The sequence below is a fragment of the Phyllobates terribilis genome, unplaced genomic scaffold (genome assembly GCF_046119375.1).
Source record: "Phyllobates terribilis strain yellow unplaced genomic scaffold, ASM4611937v1 Scaffold_12__6_contigs__length_324123572, whole genome shotgun sequence".
Lineage (NCBI taxonomy): Eukaryota > Metazoa > Chordata > Amphibia > Anura > Dendrobatidae > Phyllobates > Phyllobates terribilis.
Window position 1 is genome coordinate 193,814,049 of NW_027362772.1, and position 13,467 is coordinate 193,827,515.

The 13,467-nt window shown below is 41.8% G+C and overlaps 1 protein-coding gene across 1 annotated transcript in view; it reads left to right on the forward strand.

The window, feature by feature from the left end:
- Window positions 1-7,153, forward strand: part of ZSWIM9 (zinc finger SWIM-type containing 9) — a 68,062-nt gene extending 60,909 nt beyond the window's left edge. Inside the window, exons 8-9 of the mRNA XM_073656546.1 lie at window positions 796-861; window positions 6,957-7,153. Of these exons, the coding sequence (XP_073512647.1) occupies window positions 796-825 (30 nt within the window). The 3' untranslated portion in view covers window positions 826-861; window positions 6,957-7,153. The remainder of the gene's footprint in view (window positions 1-795; window positions 862-6,956) is intronic.
- Window positions 7,154-13,467: the final 6,314 nt, after the last annotated feature.

Genomic DNA, 13,467 nt, shown 5'->3' on the forward strand with positions numbered 1-13,467 from the left:
GTTTTAAACGCCAGCCTGTCCTAGTCACGTGTTAGGACGGGCTGCCGACTGAAGGCTCACAGCTCCTGAGATCTGTGTCTCAACTGACTAGAGCTGTATCACACATGCCTCAGTCGGCGGCTGGGAGCACAGCTGACATGATGCATCCCCAGAAATTCTCCACAGGCTTCAGTGGTTTGTTTAAATGGTAAAGATGAAGCCCTCACTGCTCCTGCTGCTCCTAGCAGTGTTTCCACGCTGGTCTCCATATATATCTGTCTCCTGTAGTGACGTTGTGCCCTATATGACCACTAGTAATGAGACCAGCATGGAAACACTGCTATAACTGCTAAAAGCCAGCACGGGTAATCCACAATAAATGGGCTGTGTTGCTTATTGTGACTTTCCCATTAAGCTCAATGGGGAAGTGCAGCAATATGATGTTATTTTCCACAACTTGATATGCAGCAAATGAAAAAGTCTGCTCTGTCAGATTCTGCACTGAAAATACCTGTTGCTTGTGAATGAGGATTTAAAATTCTCATCCACATTGCTGCTATTGTAAAATGTGGTGGATTATCAACCTAAAAATCCAGCTGCAGAAGTTCTGATGGTGGTCATACCCTTACTGTTCACCAGATGTGAGATAAGACATTATTGTGGAAGGTGCCTGTCAATTTAAATGATTCTGAACATACATGATTGAGCTTTTTGGTTTCAACACATGTAAGTTTATGGTATAGAATGGCAGCACCTACAGACATATCTTAAATACATGTCTGTGTGTATAGATAATCTTTTGTTTTTATTTTTAAGGTTCATGAGCCTTCCGAGCGAAATGAGTAAATCCTGAATGCCTTGCCAGAAAACAGTTCACAAAAGGTATTGTTGATGATAATTATTGTGAATTGAATATTTCCAATAAAGGAAAACTGTCATCAAATTAATGCTGCCCAAACCACAGACAGCATGAATGGAGACTGGCTATGTTATTGCAGTCATGTATGTTGTGCTCTGAAATGCTGTTGTGTGTCAGAGAAAACCTACTTTGTGACAGCAGCTATAGACAATGTGACTTGGATGACCAGTCCAAGAGGCAGCCTTCTCCACATACCCTTCCCCCTGACTCACAGGTCTGTACTTATACACACATCATGGGTATTGGGGGAAGGTCACAGGAGACCTGTCTCTTGAACTATTTAATCACAAAGACCACATAATCAATTTAATGTCACTTCTCTAAGATAAATACACAACAAACCCCAGCCCCAAGTATGTAGCTAAAGTGATGAAGAAATTCATAGTATAAAATCAAAATATCTTTATTGAAAATATTTAAAACCAACAATAACAAAGCAGAATGCCACATGGGGGACGCTGCTGAATCCTGTAGTCATTAGGTACATAGTATCCCCAATGGGAAATGTATAATTAGAAAATGGGTTACTACATAGATACAGTACTGTGTAATGTGTCAAAACTAGATAACATGATCAAAATAAGGCTAAGAATAAATCAAAGTAAAATATAGTGGTGTCACGGATAGACGCCCCAGGAAGAAGCTGGTGGCGAAACGCTCTTTGTGGTTAGGGGACGCTGACCTGGTATCTATCCACCGGTTAATACAGGTATTGAGACCACCAAACTGGGTTTTCTATCCCTGACACCTCTATATGTTACTTTGATTTATTCTTAGCCTTATTTTGATCATGTCATCTGGTTCTGACACATTTAGCTATGTATTTGATCACTTGATCCTTATATGACACTGGCTCCACTTGGCTCCTCACATGGTTACTATTTGCTCTTTGTCAGTTGATAATAGTTGACTTCATTTTTCACTCTTGATTATGTAGAAGTTACTTACTGCACGGATGTGATACTCTAGTCTGATGTTATGATAGTGTTTATGGAAGGTAAATTTCACAAAAAAGGGGGGTCACAGTACTAGATCTATTCAGTACCTCATTTTCTAATTATTCATTTCTCTTTGGAGATACTATGTACCTATTGGCTATAGGATGCAGCATTGTCCCCTATATGGCATTCTGCTTTTTCATGGTTTATTTAAAATATTATTTTCAATAAAGATATTTTGATTTTATACTATGAATCTCTTCATCACATTGGCTCCACACTTGGGGCTGGGGTTTGTTGTGTAACTGCCTCTTGAGCTAGTCATCCTAGTGGTTTTGTCCCTGGATGACATTTAGAAGCGTGTTATCTCTGAAAGGCTGCAGCATTTCATAGCAAAACATACAGTACAGACCAAAAGTTTGGACACACCTTCTCATTTAAAGATTTTTCTGTATTTTCATGACTTTGGAAATTGTACATTCACACTGAAGGCATCAAAACTATGAATTAACACATGTGGAATTATATACTTAACAAAAAAGTGTGAAACAACTGAAAATATGTCTTATATTCTAGGTTCTTCAAAGTAGCCACCTTTTGCTTTGATGACTGCTTTGCACACTCTTGGCATTCTCTTGAGCTTCAAGAGGTAGTCACCGGAAATGGTCTTCCAACAATCTTGAAGGAGTTCCCAGAGATGCTTAGCACTGGTTGGCCCTTTTGCCTTCACTCTGCGGTCCAGCTCACCCCAAACCATCTCAATTGGATTCAGGTCTGGTGACTGTGGAGGCCAGGTCATCTGGCGTAGCACCCCATTACTCTCCTTCTTGGTCAAATAGCCCTTACACAGCCTGGAGGTGTGTTTGGGGTCATTTTCCTGTTGAAAAATAAATGATGGTCCAACTAAACGCAAACCGGATGGAATAGCATGCCGCTGCAAGATGCTGTGGTAGCCATGCTGGTTCAGTATGCCTTCAATTTTGAATAAATCCCCAACAGTGTCACCAGCAAAGCACCCCCACACCATCACACCTCCTTCTTCATGCTTCACGGTGGGAACCAGGCATGTAGAGTCCATCCGTTCACCTTTTCTGCGTCGCACAAAGACACGGTGGTTGCAACCAAAGATCTCAAATTTGGACTCATCAGAGCAAAGCACAGATTTCCACTGGTCTAATGTCCATTTCTTGTGTTCTTTAGCCCAAACAAGTCTCTTCTGCTTGTTGCCTGTCCTTAGCAGTGGTTTCCTAGCAGCTATTTTACCATGAAGGCCTGCTGCACAAAGTCTCCTCTTAACAGTTGTTGTAGAGATGTGTCTGTTGCTAGAACTCTGTGTGGCATTGACCTGGTCTCTAATCTGAGCTGCTGTTAACCTGCGATTTCTGAGGCTGGTGACTCGGATAAACTTATCCTCAGAAGCAGAGGTGACTCTTGGTCTTCCTTTCCTGGGGCGGTCCTCATGTGAGCCAGTTTCTTTGTAGCGCTTGATGGTTTTTGCAACTGCACTTGGGGACACTTTCAAAGTTTTCCCAATTTTTCGCATTGACTGACCTTCATTTCTTAAAGTAATGATGGCCACTCGTTTTTCTTTACTTAGCTGCTTTTTTCTTGCCATAATACAAATTCTAACAGTCTATTCAGTAGGACTACAGCTGTGTATCCACCAGACTTCTGCACAACACAACTGATGGTCCCAACCCCATTTATAAGACAAGAAATCCCACTTATTAAACTTTACAGGGCACACCTGAGAAGTGAAAACCATTTCCGGTGACTACCTCTTGAAGCTCAAGAGAATGCCAAGAGTGTGCAAAGTAGTCATCAAAGCAAAAGGTGGCTACTTTGAAGAACCTAGAATATAAGACATATTTTCAGTTGTTTCACACTTTTTTGTTAAGTATATAATTCCACATGTGTTAATTCATAGTTTTGATGCCTTCAGTGTGAATTTACAATTTTCATAGTCATGAAAATACAGAACTTTCTTTAAATGAGAGGGTGTGTCCAAACTTTTGGTCTGTACTGTACATTCCTAGATGCAATGGTTAGAGCTCCACAAAGAAGTAATGGCCCTATTTGTTAGAAGAACAGACGCCTGGAGATGTAGAACCCAGGAGGCTTCTACCCCACAAGGGGAGAGAACTGTGTCCTGGCAGGGACTCCCTAGCTTAGCCTGTTCTTCCGCATTGGCAGATTGAAACCTAAAAATAATGGTAGCCTTAGAGGCAGTATGATCTCTTAACTGAGCATACCGGGACAATTCATAAGGCATTCGATCATCTTAATGGAGCTGTTAGAGACAGGTAGAGCTGCACAGCTCTGACTATATCAGATTGTGGAGAACTAGTGATGAGCGCAAGTGCTCATTACTCGAGTTTGCCTAGGGTGCTCAGGTATGCACCGTGTATCACGGATGCTCAAGTGACTTGTTCGAGTCCCCTCGTCTGCATGTTTCGCGGCTGTTAGAGAGCCACAAAACATGCGGGGATTGCCCGTGTATGTGAGGCAATCCCCACCTATTTTGTGGCTGTCTAACAGCTGCGAAACATACGGGGACTCAAACATGTCACTCGAGCACCCGCGATACGCGGTGCATACCCGAGGGCCCTAGAGTAACGCTCATCACTAGTGATAACCTTGCAAGGAGATAAGAGGCGAAATACCTAAAGAAAGGAGAGTAATTTCATTAAGGCAAAAGAGAGAGGATGCACTGAGGAGAAAGGAGAGAGCTGAACTTTAGACCACTCTTTTCTGGATAAGGAAAGAGTCAGGTTAGAGCCCCTTCAGAGCCTTGCCTGATGGAGGAGATCGCTAGAGAAGAAAAAAATCACCCTGCTGGAAATAGAAATGGAGAGATATCTCTGATCGGCATGAAAGGAAAGGACAGAAGGGCAACCAAGACCATATTGAGCTCCCCCAGATCCAAGGGGGTTAAAACGGTGGCCCCGAGTTCAACCTGCCCAGGTGGGCTGTCCTGCCCTATGGCCTACAAGTCAAGTTCTGCTGGACCAGAATTGCCAAAGCAGCAACCTGGCTCAAGACAGGCATGCCAAAATTAACCATAGGAGCGCCATAGAAAACCTCTTGAACCGTAGAACGCATACCTGGGGCCTCGCAGGCCCGCCCTGTTAATTGTTTTCTATTTTCTGCAAGATTTCTTTAGTTAGAATTTTGAAACTCTAGGTATTCCTCAGGTATATAGTTGTTTGTCATTTCCAGTTGGTCATTTATTTATTATTTGCACACGGGCCTAAAAGGCCCAGGTATGTGAAAGTGTAGATTTTTACGGTCATGCGTTCTAGGGTTAACCTATGAACAAGAGGCTTTCTAAATGTAATGGTAGAAATGTAATGTCTAAGGCCCATTTTTCTTAATCCTTGTCAGATAAACCTAATTCGAAAGGCCCAAAGCCTTACGGACTGCGGAACCAACAGTTGTGCCGGTAAATAATATGACCCAGAAATCGGGTAGAAGAGGAGATTTTTGGGAAAGGTCTATCTGAATGTTATGGGTGGTGTCTGGGGCGTTTGTTACAAAAATGGGAGTTCTGGACTCAGTCTGAAAAATCTGCTTCATGCAATCACTCCACGCTGTGGAGGGAGGAGTGGGCGAACGGGCAGGAGTCAAAGTCAAAAGGACCAACTGCCCCAAGTACTTGATTGCCTGCTTCATTAAGGTACACACACAGTTTTATTTCCCAACAATAGAGGATACAGGCAGACAAGTGCAGGCTATACTCCCCATCGCTCAGTGGTCCGAAACAGAGTGGCATTCTACTCTGTTACCCATCTTTAACGATTATCCGGACCCTTAAAAAAAGAGAGAGAAAAGGTTAGATCCTAACCAAACCAAGGCTGAGAAAAGTCTGCTACTGAGACCCATGTCTGCTTCAGAATGACACTAAGCAAAATTGAATAGCTGAGTGTCTGCTGCCCAAGTGTAGCCTATTCTGAAGGAGTCAGCTTTTTTTTTTTTTTTTTTAAGATCTATTCTTAATGTCAGCCTCAAAGTGTCAGCATAAAAAACATGGTTCCTGTATCCCCCAGTTAAGCAACTGAGAAATTATACTTTTTCCCACTGACGTGTTGTTTTAGCCCCAAATTTTTCATGTTCACAAGGGTAGCAAGAGAACATTTGTTGTGCAGTTTTTCTTGAGTATGCAGATACTGTATATGTGGTTGGAAACTGGACACACAGCAGTGCTCAGAAGGGAAGGAGATCTACAGTGGCATGTAAAAGTTGACTGAACTGGCGCCGCCTCCGTGACTGAAACCCGAACTCTAGGGGGGAATAAAGTCTGGCTAAAAGTGTGGGCTCCAGGCAGGTTAAGAATGTTATTAACCTGCAGATTAACACCATATCTGCAGTTTAGTATCGTTTATTTCTGGTGACAGGTTCCTTTAAAGAATTTTTGGTTGTTTAACAATTCTTAAGAGAAAACCCTGACCTGTTAAATGGCTGCAGTACCATACAGTTAGTTTCCATGGTACATTTCTGTGATTTTCTCTGTTTTCCCACAACATTTCTACAAATATGTAACTAGTAAAGCAATCTGTGAATTGAACATGCTGTCACAATGTCAGGATCAATATAGTGGGACTTACTATTATTCTTTTTGATTTTAAAAAGCAGCTCTCACCAGGCGACAATGGGTCAGTTTTTGCTCTCATTTTATTTCTTCTGCTTTCCCGAGTATGCAATTTTTCTTTTTTTAAATCCCTCATGTGATCTCAGAGATAGGAGTCTTCTTACTTATTTTCACAGATAGACGTAACACAGAGTAATAATGCAGAGCAGCCTAAAGACACGTCCCCAAGGAATCTGTGAGCCATGCACCTTTGTAAGGACCATAAAAATTAGCACTAAATAAAAACTACCCCACCTCTGAGACCCTGGTGCAGATTTTGTAAAAAAAAAATCAGCATACTCGGAAAGCAACACGAATAAAATAGCAAAAACTGGGCAAAACTTTTCACAGGTCTTCTTTAAAACAGTTACTCAAAACTACCTTTTAATTGGATAATTAAAACGTCCACTGTAAGTTTCCTCATTTTCCTCTTGCATATTGTTACTGTATATTTGTACATAAACAAATTTTCATCTTCATTGTATCCTAACAGAAGCAAGTGGACCACCTGTGTTGATTTCGTTTTGTCATGTACTCCAGCTTGGATATTTTGTCATCTTTGAAGACATCATAGCATTGAAACATCATTGGATCCAAGAAGACTTTTGGATTTGCTGTAAAATTTATACAAATCTTTTCTCAAGTTAATATTTTTAATCTGCATGTAAATATAGATGAATCTTTACAGTATTTGTTGTTGAAGTCATTTTGTTTTGTCTTTCTTATCATGCCAAATATTTAAAGCACCTCTCCAGCGTGCTGGTTTTTTTTCAGCACTGGAGTGGTGCTTCTAATCTAAGGTCCCTGCCCATAGTCTTATACTTACCCGCCACCGTCTTTACCTTCTATCGATGCCATCTTGTGACCGCAGCTTCTGACTGGCTCGAAGTCAGAAGTCACAGTCACAAGCTCTCAATACAAGTCTATGAGAACCAGAATGAGGCACTCATAGACTTATCTTGAAAAGTGACCTCTGGATCGCTCCAGCAAACACTGGAGTGATCTGGTAGGTCACAAACTGCTGGAGACCAACTGCAGTGGCGGCGATAGAAAGCATGAAGACAGTGGCGGGTAAGTATAAGAATAGGTGCATGACTCCAGCACTGCAATTAAAAAAACACTGGAGTTGGAGCTTTAATCTTTTTTTCAGTGTTGACTCCTCTAAAATAATTTAACCCCTTAAGGACAGAGCCACTTTGCTGGTTATTGACTGGGCCTCAATTTTAAATCTGACCAGTGTCACTTTATGTGGTAATGAGTCTGGAACGCTTCAACGGGTCCCACTAATTCTGAGATTGTGTTTTCGTGACATATTGTACTTCATGATAGTGGTAAAATTTGCTCGATATGACTTACGTTTATTTGTGAAAATATCGGAAATTTAGTAAAAATTTCACAATTTTCTAAATTTTAATTCTTATGCCCTTAAACCAGAGAGCTACAGTACAGACCAAAAGTTTGGACACACCTTCTCATTTAAAGATTTTTCTGTATTTTCATGACTTTGAAAATTGTACATTCACACTGAAGGCATCAAAGCTATGAATTAACACATGTGGAATTATATACTTAACAAAAAAGTGTGAAACAACTGAAAGTATGTCTTATATTCTAGGTTCTTCAAAGTAGCCACCTTTTGCTTTGATGACTGCTTTGCACACTGTTGGCATTCTCTTGATGAGCTTCAAGATGTAGTCACCGGAAATGGTTTTCACTTCACAGGTGTGCCCTGTCAGGTTTAATAAGTGGGATTTCTTGCCTTATAAATGGGGTTGGGACCATCAGTTGTGTTGTGCAGAAGTCAGGTGGATACACAGCTGATAGTCCTACTGCATAGACTGTTAGAATTTGTGTTATGGCAAGAAAAAAGCAGCTAAGTAACGAAAAACGAGTGGCCATCATTACTTTAAGAAATGAAGGTCAGTCAGTCCGAAAAATTGGGCAAACTTTGAATGTGTCCCCAAGTGCAGTTGCAAAAACCATCAAGCGCTACAAAGAAACTAGCTCACATGAGGACCGCCCCAGGAAAGGAAGACCAAGAGTCACCTCTGCTTCTGAGGATAAGTTTATCCGAGTCACCAGCCTCAGAAATCGCAGGTTAACAGCAGCTCAGATTAGAGACCAGGTCAATGGCACACAGAGTTCTAGCAGCAGACACATCTCTTCAACAACTGTTAAGAGGAGACTTTGTGCAGCAGGCCTTCATGGTAAAATAGCTGCTAGGAAGCCACTGCTAAGGACAGGCAACAAGCAGAAGAGACTTGTTTGGGCTAAAGAACACAAGAAATGGACATTAGACCAGTGGAAATCTGTGCTTTAGTCTGATGAGTCCAAATTTGAGATCTTTGGTTCCAACCACCGTGTCTTTGTGCGACGCAGAAAAGGTGAACGGATGGACTCTACATGCCTGGTTCCCACCGTGAAGCATGGAGGAGGAGGTGTGATGGTGTGGGGGTGCTTTGCTGGTGACACTGTTGGGGATTTATTCAAAATTGAAGGCATACTGAACCAGCATGGCTACCACAGCATCTTGCAGCGGCATGCTATTCCATCCGGTTTGCGTTTAGTTGGACCATCATTTATTTTTCAACAGGACAATGACCCCAAACACACCTCCAGGCTGTGTAAGGGCTATTTGACCAAGAAGGAGAGTGATGGGGTGCTACGCCAGATGACCTGGCCTCCACAGTCACCAGACCTGAACCCAATCGAGATGGTTTGGGGTGAGCTAGACCGCAGAGTGAAGGCAAAAGGACCAACAAGTGCTAAGCATCTCTGGGAACTCCTTCAAGATTGTTGGATGACCATTTCCGGTGACTACCTCTTGAAGCTCATTAAGAGATTGCCAAGAGTGTGCAAAGCAGTCTTCAAAGCAAAAGGTGGCTACTTTGAAGAACCTAGAATATAAGACATATTTTCAGTTGTTTCACACTTTTTTGTTAAGTATATAATTCCACATGTGTTAATTCATAGTTTTGATGCCTTCAGTGTGAATGTACAATTTTCAAAGTCATGAAAATACAGAAAAATCTTTAAATGAGAAGGTGTGTCCAATTTTTTGGTCTGCACTGTATGTCACACAAAATAGTTAATAAATAACATTTCCCACATGTCTACTTTACATCAGCATAATTTTGGAAACATAATTTTTTTTGTTAGGAAGTTATAAGGGTTAAAAGTTGATCAGCAATTTCTCATTTTTACAACTAAATTTACAAAACCATTTTTTTTAGGGACCACATCACATTTGAAGTGATTTTGGGGGTCTTATATGACAGAAAATACCCAAAAGTGAAACCATTCTAAAAACTGCACCCTTCCTGAAAACCACATTCAACAAATTTATTAACCCTACAAGTGATTTACAGCAATTGATGGAATGTGGAAAGAAAAAAAATTAACATTTAACTTTTTTTTCACAAAAATTTTACTTAAGCCCTAGATGTTTTATTTTCACGATGGTAACAGGAGAAAATGAACCTCAAAATTTGTTGTGAAATTTTTCCTGAGTATGCAGATAACCTATATGTGAGTGAAAATTACTGTTTGGGCGCATGGCAGGGCTCGGAAGGGAAGGAGCACTGTTTGACTTTTTGAACGCAAAAATGGCTGTAATCGAGAGCGGACACCATGTCGAGTATGGAGAGCTACTGATGTGCCTAAACAGTGGAAACCCCCACAAGTGACCACATTTTGGAAACTAGACCCCTCAAGGAATGTAGTAAAACCTCAAATGTCCAATCAGTTATATTAATGGCACTTCATATGACATATATAACACACGCAGGTTAATGATAAATAGAATAGGACATGAACATGCAAAATAGTATGAGGGTACTTATATGTTCATTCACAATGTCTTATCATACAGTACAGACCAAAAGTTTGGACACACCTTCTCATTTAAAGATTTTTCTGTATTTTCATGACTATGAAAATTGTACATTCAGACTGAAGGCATCAAAACTATGAATTAACACGTGGAATTATATACTTAACAAAAAAGTGTGAAACAACTGAAAATATGTCTTATATTCTAAGTTCTTCAAAGTAGCCACCTTTTGCTTTGATGACTGCTTTGCACACTCTTGGTATTCTCTTGATGAGCTTCAAGAGGTAGTCACCGGAAATGGTCTTCCAACAATCTTGAAGGAGTTCCCAGGGATGCTTAGCACTTGTTGGCCCTTTTGCCTTCACTCTGCGGTCCAGCTCACCCCAAACCATCTTGATTGGGTTCAGGTCTGGTGACTGTGGAGGCCAGGTCATCTGGTGTAGCACCCCATCACTCTCCTTCTTGGTCAAACAGCCTGGAGGTGTGTTTGGGGTCATTGTCCTGTTGAAAAATAAATGATGGTCCAACTAAACGCAAACCGGATGGAATAGCATGCCGCTGCAAGATGCTGTGGTAGCCATACTGGTTCAGCATGCCTTCAATTTTGAATAAATCCCCAACAGTGTCACCAGCAAAGCACCCCCACACCATCACACCTCCTCCTCCATGCTTCACGGTGGGAACCAGGCATGTAGAGTCCATCCGTTCACCTTTTCTGCGTCGCACAAAGACACGGTGGTTGGAACCAAAGATCTCAAATTTGGACTCATCAGACCAAAGCACAGATTTCCACTGGTCTAATGTCCATTCCTTGTGTTCTTTAGCCCAAACAAGTCTCTTCTGCTTGTTGCCTGTCCTAAGCAGTGGTTTCCTAGCAGCTATTTTACCATGAAGGCCTGCTGCACAAAGTCTTCTCTTAACAGTTGTTGAAGAGATGTGTCTGCTGCTAGAACTCTGTGTGGCATTGACCTGGTCTCTAATCTGAGCTGCTGTTAACCTGCGATTTCTGAGGCTGGTGACTCGGATAAACTTATCCTCAGAAGCAGAGGGGACTCTTGGTCTTCCTTTCCTGGGGCGGTCCTCATGTGAGCCAGTTTCTTTGTAGCGCTTGATGGTTTTTGCAACTGCACTTGGGGACACTTTCAAAGTTCTCCCAATTTTTCGCACTGACTGACCTTCATTTCTTAAAGTAATGATGGCCACTCATTTTTCTTTACTTAGCTGCTTTTTTTTGCCATAATACAAATTCTAACAGTCTATTCAGTAGGACTATCAGCTGTGTATCCACCAGACTTCTGCACAACACAACTGATAGTCCCATCCCCATTTATAAGGCAAGAAATCCCACTTATTAAACCTGACAGGGCACACCTGTGAAGTGAAAACTATTTCCGGTGACTACCACTTGAAGCTCATCAAGTGAATGCCAAGAGTGTGCAAAGCAGTCATCAAAGCAAAAGGTGGCTACTTTGAAGAACCTAGAATATAAGACATATTTTCAGTTATTTCACACTTTTTTGTTAAGTATATAATTCCACAAGTGTTAATTCATAGTTTGATGCCTTCGGTGTGAATGTACAATTTTCATAGTTATGAAAATACAGAAAAATCTTGAAATGAGAAGATGTGTCCAAACTTTTGGTCTGTACTGTATATACAATCAATCACATTCTGAAACAAAAGTTAATCCAGCCCTATATGGGCTGATTAAGGTCACATAAATCAGCATATATAGGAGCCCAATGAATACCTGTTGTAGGGTTTAGTACTCACTCTGCTGCGGTTGAGGTAGGCATATGGACCTTTTTCATTAGAGAATCCAGGCTGGTTTATTTTGATTTCATAAGCAACTCAGGAGACAGACACAAAACAGCCTTTTTTCCAGCACAAAAAGGTATAACTGAACAAAAACTCAAAGTAACCAGTCCATATGTAACACGGCCTTAGCCGTTTAAATGAAGTGCTTTTCTCTGACTTTCAGCTGGGTCTGAGCAGCATATGCAAGGCATGCTCACCTTGCAAAACACAGACAAACTGGGATAGACCCAGCTGTCTTAAATCAGGACATTTCAAGACCAGGACTGGAGGTAAGTGAGCAACTGATCCCACCCAGCTCTTTCAGCTGCTCATAAAACCCGGCCCTATAATCTGGGCACATTAAATACCTCTCAGCACTATGCGTTCAGGAGCCTGCTTTTTCGGGTGCTTCATCACCGAGGCTTGGTACCTCGGAGACACATACCTCCCGTCCACGACCTGTCCAGCTGCAATCTTACACTGTGTACTGAAGGGAGTGAAAAGATGCACAGGGCAGGAGCGATGAGGACGGATCACTACAGCGCCCCCACACCCCGATGCACGTTTTGCCGCAAGCTTCTTCCGAGGGGGTGAGGGGTGGCCGCCTACATAAATGGCAAGTCCGCTAATGAGTATTTTGATGACGTTTGCTGAACTTGATGCGTCCGCCACACCACATTATAATAGGCTTGCTAGGAAGTGCTGGCTGACCAGTAAGCATGGAACGCAAGCGGTCAGCTTGTAAGCACTTCCTGTGGGGCTGGGTTGGCAGTGCATGGGCTCAGACATCACAGTATGAGGGAAGAAGGGCCAGCATTATACCGGAGGCTTATGGCCAGGGAGAGCATCAGTCGATGAAGGGGAATACTATCAATGAACAATAATGAATGGGATAAATATAGTGACAGTGCACCAAATAAAAAGGTTATAGTGAATACAGATGAATCTATAAAAGTGTCATAGTATCGATAGTTAAAGTGACAGTGCAAAGAAAAGCCAAATTGATATTATAATAAGTATCTGTGACTGAAAACAATCTCCCAATGTGGTGAAAAACTCAAGTTTATTAAAATAGTGATTAAATCCCCCCTCTCTCTGTTGGAGTCCCTCAAGGCTCCGTCCTAAGACCGCTACTCTTCTCCATCTATACCCTTGGCCTGGGACAGCTCATAAAGTCCCATGGTTTCCAGTACGACCATTACGCTGATGACACTCAGATCTACCTCTCTGGCCCAGTCGTCACCTCTCTGCTGTCCAGAATCCCAGTGTGTCTGTCAGCCACATCCTCTTCTCTCGCTTCCTCAAACTCAATGATTACAAAACTGAACTCATCATCTTTCCTCCATCTCGCGTATCTTCCCCATCTGATCTATCT